This window comes from Cebus imitator, unplaced genomic scaffold (assembly GCF_001604975.1).
Source record: "Cebus imitator isolate Cc_AM_T3 unplaced genomic scaffold, Cebus_imitator-1.0 Scaffold93, whole genome shotgun sequence".
In the NCBI taxonomy this organism is placed as follows: domain Eukaryota; kingdom Metazoa; phylum Chordata; class Mammalia; order Primates; family Cebidae; genus Cebus; species Cebus imitator.
Genome location: NW_016107408.1, coordinates 5,606,215 through 5,624,385, shown reverse-complemented (window position 1 = coordinate 5,624,385; position 18,171 = coordinate 5,606,215). Strand labels below are relative to the sequence as shown.

The window sequence follows — 18,171 nt, the reverse complement described above, 5'->3', positions numbered from 1 at the left end:
TTTTATTGAGACAAGATCTTGCTCTGTTGCCCAGGCTGGATGCAGTGGCATGGACATGGTTCACTGCAGCTCACACCTCTCAGTCTCCAGCGATCCTCCCGCCTCAGCCTGCAGAGTGGCTGGGACTGCAGAAGCGAACCACCACACCCAGCTAATTTTCTTTGCATATTTTTTGTAGAGATGGGATCTCAATATGTTGCCCAGGCTGGTCTTGAGCTCCTGACCTCAAGCAATCCTCCCTCCTCAGCCTGCTGAAGCACTGTGACTACAGGCATGAGCCACAACACCCCAGCTCTGAGGCCCTGGGACAAAGAAGAGCCCCAGGAAAGGCAATGCCTGAAGGAGGAATGAGTCTTTCCAGGGCCACCTGAGGAGTATTCATGTGAGCTTCCGTCCAGAAAACCTCCTGAGCAAGAGGAGCGAATCCCTAGACCTTAGGCACCAGGAAAGGACTTGGGGCAGCCATAGAGGAGTCTTGGCCACGGGCTGTGGGGCTGGTGACCCCTGGCTGCCTCGTCTCACTGCCCTCCCCATCCCCAACGTGGCCCACAGCTCCATCTTCCAGAATCCTGCCCTGGCTGTGCCCCCTAGCCTTCTGGACTTCCTTTTTTCCACCTGTCTCTACACACACCCCCTCCTCGTCAACCTAGCCTCAGCCCTGGAAGGAACACATTCCACAACCACAAGTGGCTGCTGGGCAAGGGGGTGCTGTCCCGCTGCCACAGCCTGGCATCACAGGATGTGCCTGAGTGGAGCCCCCAGTACTGGCCTGAGAGATGGGCTCAGCTTCCAGAGTGGGCCCAGCTCCAGGATTCCCCAGCTCCCTTGCCTAAATCTCACCTAATCCCCACTCTCCACAGTGGCTTTGGAGGATTATAAACATAAGAGCTGCCTCCTCCCAGAGGGGATAAACTGGTTATTTCAGCTGAGGAAGAAATGGCCCTCTGGGCAGGGGCCTCATACCCCCACATGGGTAAATACTGTGCTCCAACTCACCCACCTCCCTTTGGCAAGGATCTTGAGGCCTCCCAAAGAGGCCACAGTCCAGGGCAAATGAATGTCTATACCCGTCCTACTGCCTCCCGGAGCTCCTGACATGGAGGGAAAGAAAGCTTCAGGGAGGGTTGTAAGGGAAGAACAGAAACAGGAAGAGGGGCCCATAGGCCTTCTGTCTGAGGCGCTAGATATCTGTTCCTCCCACCCCAGGGAAAGGGAGGATCTAGGAGACGCAGAGGCTGTACACAGAGACCCCTGGCCTCCAGTGCCTTCCCTTCAGGCTCAGCCTTCTGAGCTTCCTTGCCACGGAGAGGGAAGTGAGTGTTCCCAGGACACACGTGCCTGGGCCAGGCCTCCAGAAATGATCAAGTGAGAAACACAATGGAGGCAGGGAGAGCTGGCCTGCAGAGGGGTAGGCTGTCTGTCAAAAGATGGGGACTGGAAGGAAGGAGGAGAGGAAGGACCAGGCAATTGTACACGGCTGGGAAGATGCTCCGCCTAGAATGAGGACCACACTCAGGAAGGTGACAGTTTCCAGCAAGGCAAAGAAAAGGCTAAGAGGAGTAGTCAGAGAGCCAGGGAGGTGTCCCTCCTCTGAACAGGCCTGAAGATCTTAGACATTCATAGATTCCCGTGGGCCACATGGTGGCTGTCCTGACACCTGCTGCCTCATTCCAAGCAGCCCTAAACCAGGATCTCCTCACCCCGCAAGGCCATCATCTGCTCTCTTGTTGTCTCTACCCCCAGGTACCTTGAAGCTGTGCTCTGCTCCCCTCCAGGTGTGGGAGGTATGGGCCAGAGGGTGGCAGATGCTCCCGGGCAGGGCGCCTGCAGGGCTGTCTGTGTGCATCTGCCCCCGCATGTTATGTCTGGCCGGGGACACCAGCTCCAGACTGGCAATTAAAGACAGCACAGTAGAGGAAAAATAAGCCATTCTGTAATTACATGCTGCCCAAAGGAAGCGCTTGCCCGCACAGGCCAGCCCTGTGGTGAGGACCCGGCCTTCTGGGCCAGTCTGTTCTTTGTAGCCTTCAAGTGAGCTTATTCAACTGCCCTGGCATTCACCTCTTCCTTCTCCAGCAGGGGGTCTGAGTTAAGGGACAAGTCACTGCTCTCTCCCTCTCTCTCATTTTTTTTTTTTTTTTTTTTTACAGGGTCTTCCTCTGTTGCCCAGGCTGGATGGAGTACAATGGCACAATCTCGCTCCCTGCAGCCCCCACCTCCTGGGCTCAAGCAATTCTCCCACCTCAGCCTCTAAGCAGCTAAGACCACACATGTGTACCACCATGACCAGCTAGGTTTTTTTTAGTCTTTTTTTTTGAAATGGTCTCACTCCTGTTGCCCAGGTTGGAAGGTAGTGGCGCCATCACAGGTCACTGAAGCCTTGACTTCCCAGGCCCAGGTAACTCTTCCACCTCAGCTTCCCAAGTAGCTGGGACTATAGGTGATGCCACCACATCTGGCTAATTTTTTTGTACTTGTAGTAGAGATGGGGTTCCGCCATGTTGCCCACACTGGTCTTGAGCTCCTGGGCTCAAGTAATCTGCCCACCTCAGCCTCTCAAAGTGCTGGGATTACAGGTGGGAACCACTGCACCTGGGGTGGCTCACACCTGTAATCCCAGCACTTTGGGAGGCCGAGGCGGGTGGATCACAAGGTCAAGAGATCGAGACCATCCTGGTCAACATGGTGAAACCCCGTCTCTACTAAAAATACAAAAAATTAGCTGGGCATGGTGGCACGTGCCTGTAATCCCAGCTACTCGGGAGGCTGAGGCAGGAGAATTGCCTGAACCCAGGAGGCGGAGGTTGCGGTGAGCCGAGATAGCGCCATTGCACTCCAGCCTGGGTAACAAGAGCGAAACTCCATCTCAAAAAAAAAAAAAAAATTTTTTTTGTAGAGACAAAGTCTTACTATGTTGCCCAGGCTGGTCTGGAATTCCCAGGTTCAAGCAATCTTCCTGCCTCCCATATTGCTGGGATTACAGGTATGAGCCACTGTGCCTGGCCTGCTTTCTTGGTCATTGTGCCTCAGCTTTGACATGTGACATAAGAGCAGAAGACCTTCGTACTTTCTGAAGGAAGTTCGTAATGGGTTGGTGGGTGAGTGGGCTCTGCCAGCCTTTCCCAAAGCGTGGATTAGGCTGCATACCCGACCTGCCTGGGCACCGATGGCAGGGCATAGCAAGGGAACAGGCGCAGTTCTTATGATCTGAGAAACAGAAATACAGGTTGACACACACAAGCTGAGGTCGCCTTTACTTGCCTCCTGGGGCCAAGATGGCTGAGAAAAAAATCTAACCTGGCCTTAAGTACCCAAGGGTGAACATGAGATTCTCAGAGCTTCCCACATGCTAAAAACTCCCATCATGCCAAGGGGAAGGGAGGCCCTGCTTCTCAAATTACATGGATGCTTTTCAGGCAGAACTAACCCCATTCCACTGCACTGCTCAGGCTTAACTGGAGCAAGAGCAGAAAATAACACAGCTGTGAGGAAGTCCTGACTCGGGAGAGGCAGGCAGCAAACAAACGCCCATCACAGGGCTTGCTCTTTCTGTTCTATCATCAAAGGGACGCTGACAGAGCGTGGGGATTTGGAGGAACAGCAGGGTGGTGAAAGAACTCTATCCATCAAATCAGAACCACAAGGAGTCTGCCACTGAACAGACCCAGCTTTGGAGGTCTGCGGCTGAGCGCCTGCATAGGCTAAGGCGCCTTCAAGAGCTGACACACCTGAGCTGTCCTGCATCGCTTCTGTCAAGTTTCTCACTCAGGTAACCCAGAGGCTGGGCCCTGTCCCCTCCTTTTTTTTATATATATACAGAATCTTGCTCTGTTGCCCAGGCTGGAGTGCAATGGCACAATCTCAGCTCACCACAACCTCCGCCTCCTGGGTTCAAGTGATTTTCCCGCCTCAGCCTCCCGAGTAGCTGAAACTACAGGCATGCACCATTATGCCCTGTTGATTTTGGTATTGTTAGTAGAGACGGGGTTTCACTATGTTGGCCAGGCTGGTCTTGAACTCCTGACCTCGTGATCTGCCCTCCTCAGCCTCCCAAAGTGCTGGGATTACAGGCATTCGACACTGCACCCAGCCGCCCTGTTCCCTTTCAGGGATCCTTCATGGTGTTCTGGGCACAGCAGTTGCTCTCCTTCCTATTCCAGCTGTTTCAGGAGCAACAGAATCAAGGTCCCCTAGGCTCAGGTAGGCAGGTTATGAATTTAGACCTTGACCTTCAGCCTTGATAACCACAGGTAACTATTAATTAGAACTGGCTGGCTGGGCATGGTGGCTCATGCCTGTAACCCCAGCACTTTGGGAAGCAAGAGGATCACCTGAGCCTGGGAGTTCGAGACCAGCCTGGGCAACATAGTGAGATCCTGTCTCAGGCCTGGCCTCCTCTCTGGGTCCCCACTGCCTTTGTCAGTGCAAGTATGGAAGGGCCACAAAGCTGGACTCCACACAATGCCCGAATCACGGAAGCAGAGATTCAGCCACCATACGCTCTTCAGAGTTGGGCCAGATACAGATGGACTCTGTCTACAGCCAGGCAAATCAGAGCCTGGAGTGGAGCTGCTTCTTATTCCTGGCTCATGCCGACCTTAGCACTTTCACCCACATCCTTCCCCACCTCCTGTAGCCACCAGGGCCTAGGAAAAAATCCTCCCTGCCCTGGTGGTTCCTTAGTTCCCCACATGGTCCAGCAAAAAAAGTGCCTTCATTGACCCTGAGGAGGGCTGGCATCCCAGCCCTGAGCTTCTGTCACCTGCACATGGAAACCCAGGTCCTCACATGCCTTGGCAGGGTGTGCCCTGGGAGGCTTGGGCCCCGTCCTGCTCTTGGTGACTCGGGCACCTGGCTGGCAGCTCCCCAGGCACACTGGCCTTCTGGCTCTCATTCCCAATCTCCTTCCCAGGTCCCAGCTACCCAGGCTCATTCAAGCAGCCTCCCATTTTGCATTGTCTTCAGGACTCTCACAGCAGCTGCTACCCCAGAGACTCCCACACAAGGCAGGGAACATGGCATTTTTAAGAGAAGTGTAAAAGCCCCGCTAGCATACTCACTTTGCTGCCTTTGCCCTGATGGGGCATCCATAGCTCTGTCTGCTTAAAGAGCATGGGCCAGAGCCTGAGCCACAAGCAGTCAGCTGCAGGAACTTCCAACACCTCCCTCAAAGGGGGAAGGGTGAAGAGAGAGAGAGAGAAGAGGAGAGAAGAGACGGAGAGAGCTGAGAGCGTGTGAGCAAGGAGCCGGGTGCTGCGGAGAATCAGACGCAGCAGAGCAGAGCTTCAATCTGCTGATTAATTCAGCCTATTTCCAGTCACGCTGCAGATTCAGGGAGGGAGGAGGAGGCAGCAGCCCTGGAGGGGCGGGAGGGCGGAGAGGAGAGGAAAGAGAAGGAGGGAGGAAACAGCAGCGTTGAGAAGAGAAAGTTTGTCTGATGCTCTGCCAGATGTCTGGGAGCTTGGCCTGCTTTTCAGAGGAAGCCACTGTGGGGTGAGCTGAGGGGCACCGTGCAGCCAGAATATGGACAGACAGACAGAGGGACAGATGGAGGAAAAAATTCCCATCCCAGAAACCTGAGGACAACTGCCAGTATCAAGGGGAACACTGGGACACACAAATCCCAGCTCTGTTCCCAAACTACCTGTCCTTTGCCCTCAAATCACTAGGTGAGCCCATCCTCCATGAGAGCCCCCCAAATCACATGGCAACCCCCCAGCATGGAGTCAAGCCAACAGCCCTTTCCACAGTTACAGCTGCAGGAAGGAGGGGAAGAGGGACTCGTGGGTTATTAATAGCAGCACATCCTGTGTGGAGAGGGTGTGACGGACCGGCCACTGAGAAGACTTGAGCAGTGACTTCTAGGAAGGCAAAGCCCAAGGCCAGGCAGCTGGCAGAAGGAAGGATCCAGCAGGGAGGGAAGAGCCAGCCCAAAGGGCCTCTGAAGACTCTAACACCTTCCTGCCTGGCAGCATGGAGACCCCAACAGCCATGCAGGAAAGAGCAAGGCCAGAGCCGGTGATGTCCCAGTGCATTCAGACACACCTGCCCAAGTGCCTGGGAACACCCAGACCCCAAATCACCCAGGCAGAGAGGACCCCAGATACCTGGGGCTCCTGTCTCAGCACATGTCAGAGCATCAGGCAGAGCCTGAGTGAGTCATGGCTTGAGAGGCATCGTTCAGGGACCCGAGTTTGACATACAGGATGCTCTCAGCACAGGCACCCTGAGTGAAGGAGGGGCCAAGGCATGGGGAGTAGATGGGACACTTCTCTGCCTAAAGCCATCCTTATAATGGGGTTACATGCCCCAGAGGAGAGGAAACAGCCTAACAGGTCCCAGAGCTGAAGAGTGTGAGCTGGAGCCTGAACATGCTTCTCCAGGGCCCTCCGTTTCCTAGACGACACCATCTCGAGCTGCAGGGAAGACGGAGGCTCAGCAGCCCAAGCCAGCCTCCCCCTCCCCTTTCACAAGCGCAGCTCCCTGTGGGGCCCCCAAACGGAGTGCTGAGTGAGAACAGAAGGGAGGGCCCAGGCAGTCCAGAGGTTAAGAACAGGAAGACTTCACAGAGAGCAGGAAAGGTTGGCAGTGGGGGTCAGCTTCCACGCCAGCCACTGTGAGGATGCTGCTGCTCTGCAATCTGGCTGTAGCAAAGAGAGACTCCTGTCCCCTCTCTCCTGTTTCCAGAGGCGCTGCTCAGGTGGGAGCTACAAGTCCACAAACACTGTCCCTTCTATGAGACAGACCCCAGAAAGAACAGCAAGCAGGGGCTGGCCCATGTGCTGTGCAGGCCGCTGTGCAGGCCCCAGTGCAGCCCTCGCTGGGCCCTGCCTCCCTTGCTACACTGCCCACTTCAGCAAATGGAGAAGGGAGCCCTGCACCCAAACAACAGGAAGCCAGGCTGTCACTGCTACAGCAGGGCCACTGTGGGCTGGAGGACCGGGGACAGGGGTGAGGGCTTTGAAGGAAAGACAGAACTGATGGGTCAGAAAGAGAAGGGCAGGAAGCAGAGAATCATCTAGCAAGAGCCAAACCACTCCTGGGCTAAGCCAGGGTCAACCACCCTCTCACCATCAATGACCACCATGCCAGATCCTCCAAAGCCTACTCCTCCAAGACAGCTTCTGACTGGTGTTTTAGAGACTCTGCTTTGTCCCCTAGGCTGGAACGTGGTGGCATGATCCCAATCTCAGCTCACTGCAACCTCCGCCTCCCAGGTTCAAGCAATTCTCCTGCTCTAGCCTCCCAAATAGCTGGGATTACACGCGCTACCATGCCCAGCTAATTTTTATATTTTTAGTAGAGACAGGGTTTCTCCATGTTGGCCAGGCTGGTCTTGAATTCCTGACCTTAGGTGATATGCCCACCTCAGCCTCCCGAAGTGCTGGGATTACAGGCGTGAGCCACCGCTCCCAGCCAAGATCATCTTTAGAAGTCCATTTATACAACTCATGAGTTACCTCAGCTAGAGGCCCTACTAGGTCCTGTTACTTAACTGCTTGTACTATCCATTTCATTTGTTTGTTGTTGTTTTGAGATGGAGTCTCGCTCTGTCACCCAAACTGGAGTGCAGTGGTGTAGTCTCTGCTCACTGCAACCTCCGCCACCTGGGTTCAAGCAGTTCTCTTGCCTCAGCCTCCCAAATAGCTGGGATTACAGCCATGCGCCATCACACCTAGCTAATTTTTGTATTTTTAATAGAGATGGGGTTTCGCCATGTCGGCCAGGCTTGTCTCAAACTCCTGGCCTCAAGTGATCCACCCACCTTGGCCTCACAAAGTCCTGAGATTAAAGGCATGATCCCAGCCTGCTTGTACTGTCAACTCCTCTACTAGGCGATAAGCCTTTCTAAGCCATGGGCTACCTTTCTGGTGCCCAGAGCTCTATCAACCCAAACCTGCCATTCCACAATATGGTCACTGCCCATGATGACAATCCTTTCCAGGTCAGGGCTCACCTATCCAGAAAGAGGAGGTGGAGGAGGACAAAGAGAAATCCTACAGGAAAAATGGCCCCTGAGAGCTATCCAGCCTGGGTCCTCAAGTCTTCTCCCTCAGGCTGGAGAGAGAAGCCAGCCCCTCCATACAGAACTTTGTTTCCCCCATACACTAGGCACCAGTGTTCAGTGGTTCTGGCTGGAACCAGAAGACAATACCATCCTCTGTTTGGGGGGCATTCAGCCTCACCCAAGCAGGCCACTGCATTGCATAACAGCAGAGCCTCTGGGGACATACTCCTTGGAACTCGGCAGTATAGAGCACTTGCGGCTGTTTGCAGCAGCCTTCCTCCCAGCGAGGAGACAGGCAGGTGCAGCTTTCCCTTCATGCCAATGACTGCTAGGATGGGTATCTGCTGAGCACCCAGAGGTGGCTGTGAGCAGGAAGCCAAACATGCCTGCTTCAAGTTTAATTCCTGTGTCTCTGGACCAGCTGTGCCTATTGCACAGGAAGCTTGGAGCTGAACAGGTGGCAGCAGCCAGCCAGCCAGCAGAGGCCCGGGCAGTGAACCCACAGTCCCCTGTCCAGACCACCCCAAGATCTCTTCGGAAGGAAGATCACTATTCAGAAGTTCAGGTCAATAAGTATTTACTAAGCCCTTGCTATATGCCAGGCTGAGTGCTGTGAGCTAGGGATATTGAGATGAAGTAAAAGAGATGAATTATTTCAATAGAATAGGGACTACAATAGTGGAGGTACTATGAATTCTGAAAAGTAGGACTCTGGAAAGAAGGAGGACTTAACTGGGGAAGATGATGCCAAAACTGGGTCTTGAAGGAAGAATAGAAGAAGTTTCCAGGAAGAGGGGTGGGAAGCATTTTAGAGGTAATTACTAGGGCTAAAGGCAAGGCAAGGAGGCTAGGGACACTGATCCATGGGCAGGAGCAGGATTCTAGAGGGCTCTGTACACACGGAAGGTTAGGTAGATGGTATGGAACTACTGATTAGTTTTGTGGCAGCCATGTGGAGGCTGGTGAGCAGAGACAGATAGATCTATTAGGAAGGTGTGGCAGAAGCTAGGCAAGAGACAAAAGGACTTCCTCTGGGGCAGTCGTTGTCAAAGGAAAGGAGTTTTCTGATTCACAACTCTACCTACAAAGATGGTATACATGGAGGCTGTGCCAAGCCAGGCTGGGAGGAGAAGGCCAATCTTATGGATGGCCCGGGCCACCTGCCTGCTCACCACCAGCTGATTAGGCAGCTGTGTTTGGAGTCTGATTGGGGAGCTCTTCCCTAACCACAGAGAGGGTGCCCAACAGCCCTCAACATGGCTCAGCAGGTTAGGACATTGCACTAGCAAAGGGGAAACAAACTAAATTACACAACCCCTGGGCAAGAAGTGGAAGACTGGCTTGGAGCCAGTCTAATTCAGAAAACCGGCTCCCACGCAGCTGTGTTAACGGGTCCTCCTTCATCCTTTATTCACAGCTCCTTGAGTCTGTGCTTTCCAGCCTCGAGGTCACAGTTGCATCCCCTAAGACTCAGAACCATGCTTCCCTTCTCAACTTTTGTTCAAAGCCCCCAGGAAATATAAGTAGGGAGAGTTCAACAGAGACACATGGACAATACCTATAAGGTAATGGGATATGGCCTACCAGGTGCTTCTCCTTCAGGTCCATGGGACAAGAGTACTGCAGGCATGCCCAAATGAATGTGGTCACCCCCGAAAGGAAGGCTCCTCCCCAACATGTACAAACCCCAGTGAGTCTGTCCAGTCACAGCATCTGGGGAAAAAGAAGAAAGAAATCATCACCTAGGTTGCTGGAAAAGGCGGTTACTGTAAAACACAATAGTATCATCTTTTTTTCTTTTTTTTTTTTTTTTGAGATGGAATCTCACTCTGTCGCCCAGGCTGGAGTGCAGTGGCATGATCTCAGCTGACTGCAACCTCTGTCTCCTGGGTTCAGGCGATTCTCTTGCCTTAGCCTCTGAGTCTCTGAGTAGCTGGGATTATAGGTGTACACCACCACACCCAGCTAATTTTGTATTTTTCAGTACAGACGGGGTTTCACCACGTTGGCCAGGCTGGTCTCGAACTCCTGACCTCAAGTGATCCGCCCGCCTCAGCCTCCCAACACAACAGTATCATCTAAACAACAGCATGGTACATGGAAAAGAACTGGACCATCAGTGCCCTGGTCAGCTCCCGCGAGCAGCAGAGCTTCCCCCAACCAGCCCTCTGGATGAATTCCACTCTCTGAGGCCAGGCAGGAGAGGGCTACAGAGAATATTCTGGAGGGGTGCCAACTTTCTGTCTTTCACCCTTCATTTTTAAAATTATTATTATTTTTCTTTTTTTTTTTTGAGATAGTGTCTCACTCTGTTGCCCAGGCTGGAGTTCAGTGGTGCAATATTGGCTCACTGCAACCTCCATCTCCCAGGCTCAAGTGATTCTCCTACCTCAGCCTCCCGAGTAGCTGGGATTACAGGGATCTACCACCACGCCTGGCTAATTTTTGTATTTTTAGTTGAGATGGGCTTTCACCATGTTGGTCAGGCTGGTCTCGAACTTCTGACCTCAAGTGATCCCCCTGTCTCGGCCTCTCAAAGTGCTGGGATTATAGGCATGAGGCAATGCACCCCGCCTATTATTGTTTGTTTTTTTTTAAATTTTGCGTGGAGAAGGGTTCTTGCTATGTTGCCCAGGTTGGTCTTGACCTCCTGGCCTCAAGCAATCCTCCCCACCTCAGCCTCTCAAAGTTCTGGGACTACAGGTTACAGGTGTGAATCACTGTGCCCAGCCTCAAACTTCATTTTCAAAGGCACACTGTGTTTCGTTTCATACATACTCTGTTTATCACTGAGTTACAGCATGCAGGAAAAGCCTTGGTTTATTGGCCTTTTTATTTATTATCATTTTTTTTGGTAGAGATGAGATCTTGCTATGTTGCCCAGGCTGTTCACAAACTCCTGACCTCAAGTGATCTGCCCGCCTCGGCCTCCCAAAGTGCTGGGATTTCAGGCATAAGCCACTGCATCCAGCCAGCATTTTAAAAATTTAGGGTTGCGGGGCCCGGTGGCTCACGCCTGTAATCTCAGCACTTTGGGAGGCCGAGGCGGGCAGATTACGAGGTCAAGAGATCAAGACCATTCTGGCCAGCATGGTGAAACCCTGTCTCTACTAAAAATACAAAAAAATTAGCTGGGCGTGGTGGCATGTGCCTGTAGTCCCAGCTACTCAGGAGGCTGAGGCAGGAGAATCGCTTGAACCGGGTTGGAGTGAGCGGAGATCTTGCCACTGCACTCCAGCCTGGCGCCTGGCGACAGAGCAAGACTCTGTCTCAAAAAAAAAAAAAAAAAATAGGGTTAAGGCTGGGCACAGATCACTTGAGGTCAGGAGTTCCAGATCAGCCTGGTCAACATGGTAAAACCCCATCTCTGCTAAAAATACAAAATTTAGCCAGGCGTGGTCATTGGCACCTGTAATCCCAGCTACTCAGGAGGCTGAGGCAGGAGAATCACTTGAACCTGGGAGGCGGAGGTTACAGTAAGCCGAGATGGCGCTACTGCACTCCAGCCTGGGTGACAGAGTGAGACTCGGTCTGAAAAAAAAAAAAAAAAATTAGCCGGGCGCGGTGGTTCACGCCTGTAATCCTAGCACTTTGCGAGGCCGAAGTGCGTGGATCACCTGAGGTCAGGAGTTCAAGACCAGCCTGACCATCATGGTGAAACCCCATCTTAAAAAAAAAAAAAATTAGGTTTAGGTTGGCCTTAACATCAGCTGAAATCTAGATATGAAAGTTGGATAATCAGGGGCAGCCGGGACAGCAGCAGGGAGGACGTCCACTGCATCCCTAGGATGAGGCACTATTTCTTTTCATGTGCTGGCAGCCAGATGCCACACTCACCAACACGTGCAAGCCCCCGGCCCCTTGTGTGGCTGGGTGCAGTGCTCAATAGGCACCTGGGCAGATGAACACAGGATGAGCAAACCAATCTGACCACAGGTCTGACAAAAGCAGGCTGGTTACCTGGAAAATGAAGGTTAGCTCTCCCTCCCCACCTACCCTCACCAGCCTCACCCTCCCGTCCTGGCAGCCATGACAACTCTACTGATCTCAAACCAGGGTGTGTTTGAGTACAAAAAGAGACACTGAGTAATCTGGTTTGATGCCAAGCGACTCCTCTGGGAGAAAGCACACCTGCTGACTAGGACAGTTCTTTTGGGGGCCAGCAGCAAGCCTTGTCAAGGGATGCCAGGCAGAAACCCAGGAGAACTGACCCAGAAAAAAGCTGTCAAGAAACAATAAAAGCTGTGTCTGGAGGACCCAACCAGAAGGTCCAGGTTCTGCCACCAACTCTACTCCAAAACCCCACCCAATTCCTCTCAAGGTAGCACTCATGCTGGTGCCCCAGGCTGAGCAACCAAGTCTCTCCCACCCCTGCCTTTCAAAGCTGAGCCAGCCTCAAAGGGTCAGATACAAACAGTGACACTGGAAGTGGCCTTGCAATGCAGTGACATTAAGTCTTTGACAGCCAACTGAAATGGGATCCTGAGGGACCAAATCCATTCCTCCCCAAGGCCACTGTCTGACTCAGGCTGCCCCAGTCCTGTTTACAACTGCAGCTGGAGGTCCCCATGACACCCCATCCCAGCAGGGGCTGGATGAGATCGTTGCCACACAGGGAAAGGCACCAGGAGCCAGATGGGGATTGTGCCGGTTAACTCCTTCTGCCAAAGCTGCAAAAGCAAAATCACTCTGTGGCCAGCTGGAACCACAGCAGTACAGAGAGGGCAGCCAGGAACAGGATATTTTTCTAAGAGTCTCTGTTTTCCCATCATTCCATACATGGGATTCTGGGAGACTGCTATTCTTAACTGTCTGATCTGAAACCAGCAGCAGGATCCTTAAAGGGCCAGTTCTGCTCCTGGCCCATTTTGAAAAAAAGTACAAGATTCAAAGCCAAATATCCCTAGGTTCGAGCCCCAGCTTCACTGTCTCAAACGCCAATGACCTTGGCAAATTATCTGTCCCTCTGAGCCTCAGTGTCTTTGTTCATGGAATGGAAATGACAATACCTATTTCACAGAGGAGCTATAGAATTATGAAAAATACTATATGCAGGGGGTCTAGTATAATATTTGACATATAGTAGGTACTCAATAAACAATTGTCATTACTATCAGTGGCAAGCAAAAAATATGAACCAAGTGCCACTTAGTTGAAGAATAAGGACTCAAAAGTAAGGTGGAAGAAAAAGAAATGGATGGCATAATGATGGGAAAGAAAAAGTAAAACTGTCTTTATTTGCAGAAGACAAGATCAATTGTATATAGAGAAAATCCTAAGGAATCTACAAAGAAAGATACTAGAACAAATAAGGGGCAAAGTTACAGGATATAAGGTCAAAATACAAAATATAAATCTATTTCTGGCTGGGCGCAGTGGCTCACGCCTATAATCCCAGTACTTTGGGAGGCCGAGGAATGAGGTCAGCAGTTCAAGGGCAGCCTGGTGAACATGGTGAAACCCCGTCTCTACAAAAATAAATAAATAAATAAAGACTAAATAAATGGGGAAATATACTATGTTCGTGGATTGGAAGGCTCAGTATTAAGATGGCAATTGTCCTCTAATTTATCTATAGATTCAATTCAACTTTTTTTTTTTTTTTTCCACTCCTGTTGCCCAGGCTGGAGTGCAATGGCATGATCACAGCTCACTGCAATCTCCACCTCCTGTGTTCAAGTGATTCTCCCGCCTCAGCCTCCTAAGTAGCTGGGATTACAGGCTCCTGCCACCATACTTGGCCAATTTTTTTGTATTTTTAGTAGGGACAGTGTTTCACCATGTTGGCCAGGCTGGTCTTGAACTCCTGACCTCAGGTGATCCACCCGCCTCGGCCTCCCAAAGTGCTGGGATTACAGGAATGAGCCACAATGCCCAGCCCCTCAATACAATCTTAATTTAAGTCCCAGCTGGGACTTTCATAGAAATTGTCAAGCTGATTCTAAAATGTATATGGAAAGATAAATGACTTAGAATAGGCAAAACAATTTTGAAAAGAAAAACAAATTCTGAGGACTTACACTACCTGATTTGAAGATTTAATATACAGCTACAGTAATCAAAACATGTGGTACTGATACAAGGAAAGGCATACAAATCAATGGGACAGAGCAGAGTCTAGCAATAGATTTACACATATTGCCCCTTACTTCATACCACATACAAAAATTAACTTAAAGTGGATCACACATCTAAACATAAAAGTTAAAACTATAGGCTGGGCATGGTGGCTCACGCCTGTAATACCATCACTTTGGTCAACATGGTGAAACCCTGTCTCTACTGAAAATACAAAAATTAGCTGGGCATGGTGGTGCACACCTGTAGTCCCAGCTACTCGGGAGGCTGAGGCAGGAGAATTGCTTGAGCCCAGGAGGCGGAGGTTGCGGTGAGCCGAGATCATGCCATTGCACTCCAGCCTGGGTAACAAGAGCGAAACTCTGTCTAAAAAAAAAGTTATAACAATAATACTTCCAGAAGAAGATATGTGGAGGGATGGGGGTAAGAATCTTTGTAACTTGGGATAAGCAAAAATTTCTTAAAAAACATAAACCATAAAAGAAAGGAACTTTAACCAGGTCTGGTGGAGCATGCCTACAGTCCTAACTGCTTGGGAGGCTAAGGTAGAGAATCACTTGAGCCCAGGAGTTCAAAGTTACAGTGAACTATGATTTCGCCACTTCACTCCAGCCTAGGCAACAGAGTGAGACCCTGCCTCTAAAAAACAAACAAATAAAAGAAAACAACTGATAAATTGTTCCATAAAAATAAAAAATGTTCCATTCTTTAATGCCATAAAGAAATTGAGGCTGGACACAGTGGCTTATACCTGTAATCCCAGCACTTTGGGAGGCCAAGGCAGACGGATCACTTGAGGTCAGAAGTTCGAGTCTAGCCTGAGCAACATAACAATATCATGTCTCATAAAGCAAAAGTAGTTTTGAAGTCTTTGGGATTAAAATATATATATATTATATATATGTATATATAATATAACTGTGTATATATATGATATACACACACACATAATTCTTACAGCTCAGTAGCAAAATCAACAACCCAATTTTAAAATGAGCAAAGATTTCAGCCAGGCATGGTGGCACACACTGCAGTCCCAGCTACTTGGGAGGCTGAGGCAGGAGGATCACTTGGGCTCAAGAGTTGGAGGTTGTAGTGAGCCATGATCTTGCCAGTGCACTCCAGCCTGGGCGACAGAGTGAGACTCTGTCTTAAAAATAAGTAAATAAATAATAAACAGGCAAAGATTTGAATAGACATTTCATAATATACAAACAGCCAATATGAATATGAAAAGATGGTCAGCATTAATCATTAGGGAAACAAAAATTAAAACTACAATGAGAAGGCCAGGCATGGTGGCTCACTCCTGTAATTTCCACACTTTTGGGAGGCTGATGGGGGAGGATCACTTGAGGCCAAGAGTTAGAGACTAGCCTGGGCAACATAGCAAGACCCTGTCTCTACAAAGAAATTTAAAACCACAATGAGAGACCAATACACGCCCATTAGAATGACTAAAATGAAAAAGACTGAGATATAGCTGAGGCAGGAGGACCCTTGAGACCAGGAGTTCAAGGCTGCAGGGAGCTATGGTCATACCAGTGCACTCCAGCCTGGGCAACAGAGTGAGACCCTGTCTCTAACAAAAAAATAAAACAAATAAAAAAAGGAAGAAAATGGAAGAATATACAGGGATAAGGAGCCAAAATGTAGAGGCTCTGAGGAGTCACTGAAGAGCCTGGGTTTCTGAGTAGGCCCCAAGTTCATTTGTTTTTTTGAGACAGAGCCTCACTCTATTGCCCAGGCTGGAGTACACTGATGCGATCACAGCTCACTGCACCTCAACTTCCCCGGCTCAAGCAATCCACCCACCTCAGCCTCCCAAGTAGCTAGGATCACAGGCATTGCACCACACCTGGGAATTTTTTTTTTTTTTTGACAGGGTCTCACTCTGTTGCCCACACTGTTTCCAGTATTTTAAGAGGGTAGAAAATAGATCAGAGGGAAAAGGAAAGAAATTATAGGCAGAAGAGTTAGAAGAAAAGGATGATAATCTTGGTTTGCCATGCCAAGTATCTAGACAAAGGAAGCAATAGTAGCCATGAAAACAAAGGGGTGGATGCTTCCTGCTGCCAAGCTCAGAAACAAGGTCAAAAAGAGCTAAGTGGCATACAAATCAATCAATCAATAAATAGAGCTAAGTGGCAGCCTGAGGCTCAGGTTGAAGATGGGATGAGGAGTTGGCTGCCCTTGTAATTCCTTCTAGCACAATCTTTATTAGCTGTGCTTGTACGCTAGCCATCCCCAACACACCAAAAACAGTTTGGTGGATTTGTATTCAGTTTAATAGCTGTATCCACGGGGTACTAATTGATAGATCTATGTTAAGCTGGAGGGAAGATTTTAATAGCAAGCTGTAGGATTCTATCCTTGGTGGCATTATAGTCAATATTTTTATCAATGACTTGGGTGAGGAAACAGATGGTATGCTAATCAAATTCTTGGATAGCATAAACCTGGAAAGGAGATCAAAGTCAAAATCCAAGAAGCTCTCAACAGGCTGAAGTGATGGGCCAAATCAAATGGGTTCAGTTTAACTGGAAAAAATATTAAGTCCTGCACGTAGGTTCAAAAACTACTGTATAAAATTACCACAAATGGCTTAGTTAGATGCAATTTCAATATAAGTGTATGCTCACTCAAAGTTCATTCACATTTAGGCTGCATTAACAAACATCCCATGTCCCTAACAAGAGATGGGGAAGTCTGACTTCGGTACATATCACAGCATACCTGGAATATTTTGTTCAGTTGTACATCACACACTTTAAGAAGTACGCTAACAAAACTGGAAGGCTTCCAGACAGCAGCAACCAGGTTGGAGAAACCAAGACATGAGAAATGGTAGAAAGAACTGAAGATGCTTAGCCAGTACACCAAAAACACACTTTGGGTGCAAGCAGGGCTAGAAAGGTATAATGGCTACAAGAAGTGAGAAGGGCCTGGCTTACTCTGGGAGATCCCGAAACAGAAACTAGGACCAGCGGGAGGATGCTATAAGAGGTAGACTGAGACTTAAAATGCACCATATCGGCTGGGTGTGCTGGCTCACACCTGTAATCCCAGCCCTTTGAGAAGCCAAGGTGGGCAGATGACCTGAAGTCAGGAGTTCAAGACCAGCCTGGCCAACATGGAGAAACCCTGTCTCTACTAAAGATACCAAATTAGCTGGGTGTGGTGGCATATGCCTGTAATCCCAACTGCTTGGGAGGTTGAGACAGAATTGCTTGAACCCGGGAGGCAGAGGTTGTGGTGAGCCAAGATCATGTCATTGTACTCCGGCTTGGGCAACAAGAGCAAAATTCCGTCTCAAAAAATTTCAAACATTTTTATTTTGGAGACAGGTTCTCATTCTGTTGCCCAGGCTGGAGTACAGTGGCGTGATCATGGCTCACTGTAACTGCAGCCTGAAATTCCTGGGCTCAAACAATCTTTCCACCTCAGCCTCCCAAGTAGCTGGGACCAGAGATACATGCCACCATGACCAATTTTTTTTTTTTTTTTTTTTTTTTTTGGTAGAAACAAGGTTTTGCTATATTGCCCAGGCTGGTCTAGAACTCTGGGGCTCATGCAAATCCTCCCACCTCAGTCTCCCAAAGTGCTGGAATTACAGATGTGAGCCACTGAGTCAAGCCTAGAACTGTATTATTTTTTAAAAAAATTTTTTTACAGATAGGGTCTCAATTTGTTGACCAGGCTGGTCTTGAACTCCTGGCCTCAAGTAATCTTCCCATCTCAGCCTCCCAAAGTGCTGGGATTACAGGTATGAGCCACCATGCCCAGTCTTAGAACTGTATATTTTTAAAAATGGAACAGGCTACCCTATGAAGCAACGAGTTCCCCATCACTAACCAAGGGAACCAAGCAGAGGCTCAGAAATTATGGAGATAATTTTAATACATGAAGTGGAGGTTAAGAAGACAATTCTAACCCTTAGAGAAGTGAAATCAAGAAATCCAATAGCGGCTGGGCGCGGTGGCTCATGCCTGTAATCCCAGCACTTTGGGAGCCGAGGTGGGTGGATCACCTGAGGTCAGAAGTTCAAGACCAGTCTGGCCAACATGGTGAAACCCTGTCTCTAA

General features: G+C 49.7%; 1 protein-coding gene across 8 annotated transcripts in view; it reads right to left on the bottom strand.

The window, feature by feature from the left end:
- TMEM94 (transmembrane protein 94) overlaps positions 1-18,171 on the bottom strand; it is a 42,251-nt gene that overhangs the window by 16,637 nt on the left and 7,443 nt on the right. For 6 of the 8 annotated variants that reach the window (XM_017535743.2, XM_037741037.1, XM_037741041.1 and 3 more), the window contains exon 1: positions 5,061-5,304. In XM_017535743.2, the coding sequence (XP_017391232.1) occupies positions 5,061-5,114 (54 nt within the window). In that variant the 5' untranslated portion in view covers positions 5,115-5,304. Of the gene's footprint in view, positions 1-5,060; positions 5,305-9,592; positions 9,722-18,171 lie in introns of those variants that run through there. The other 2 variants (XM_037741039.1, XM_037741038.1) reach the window with 2 other exon arrangements.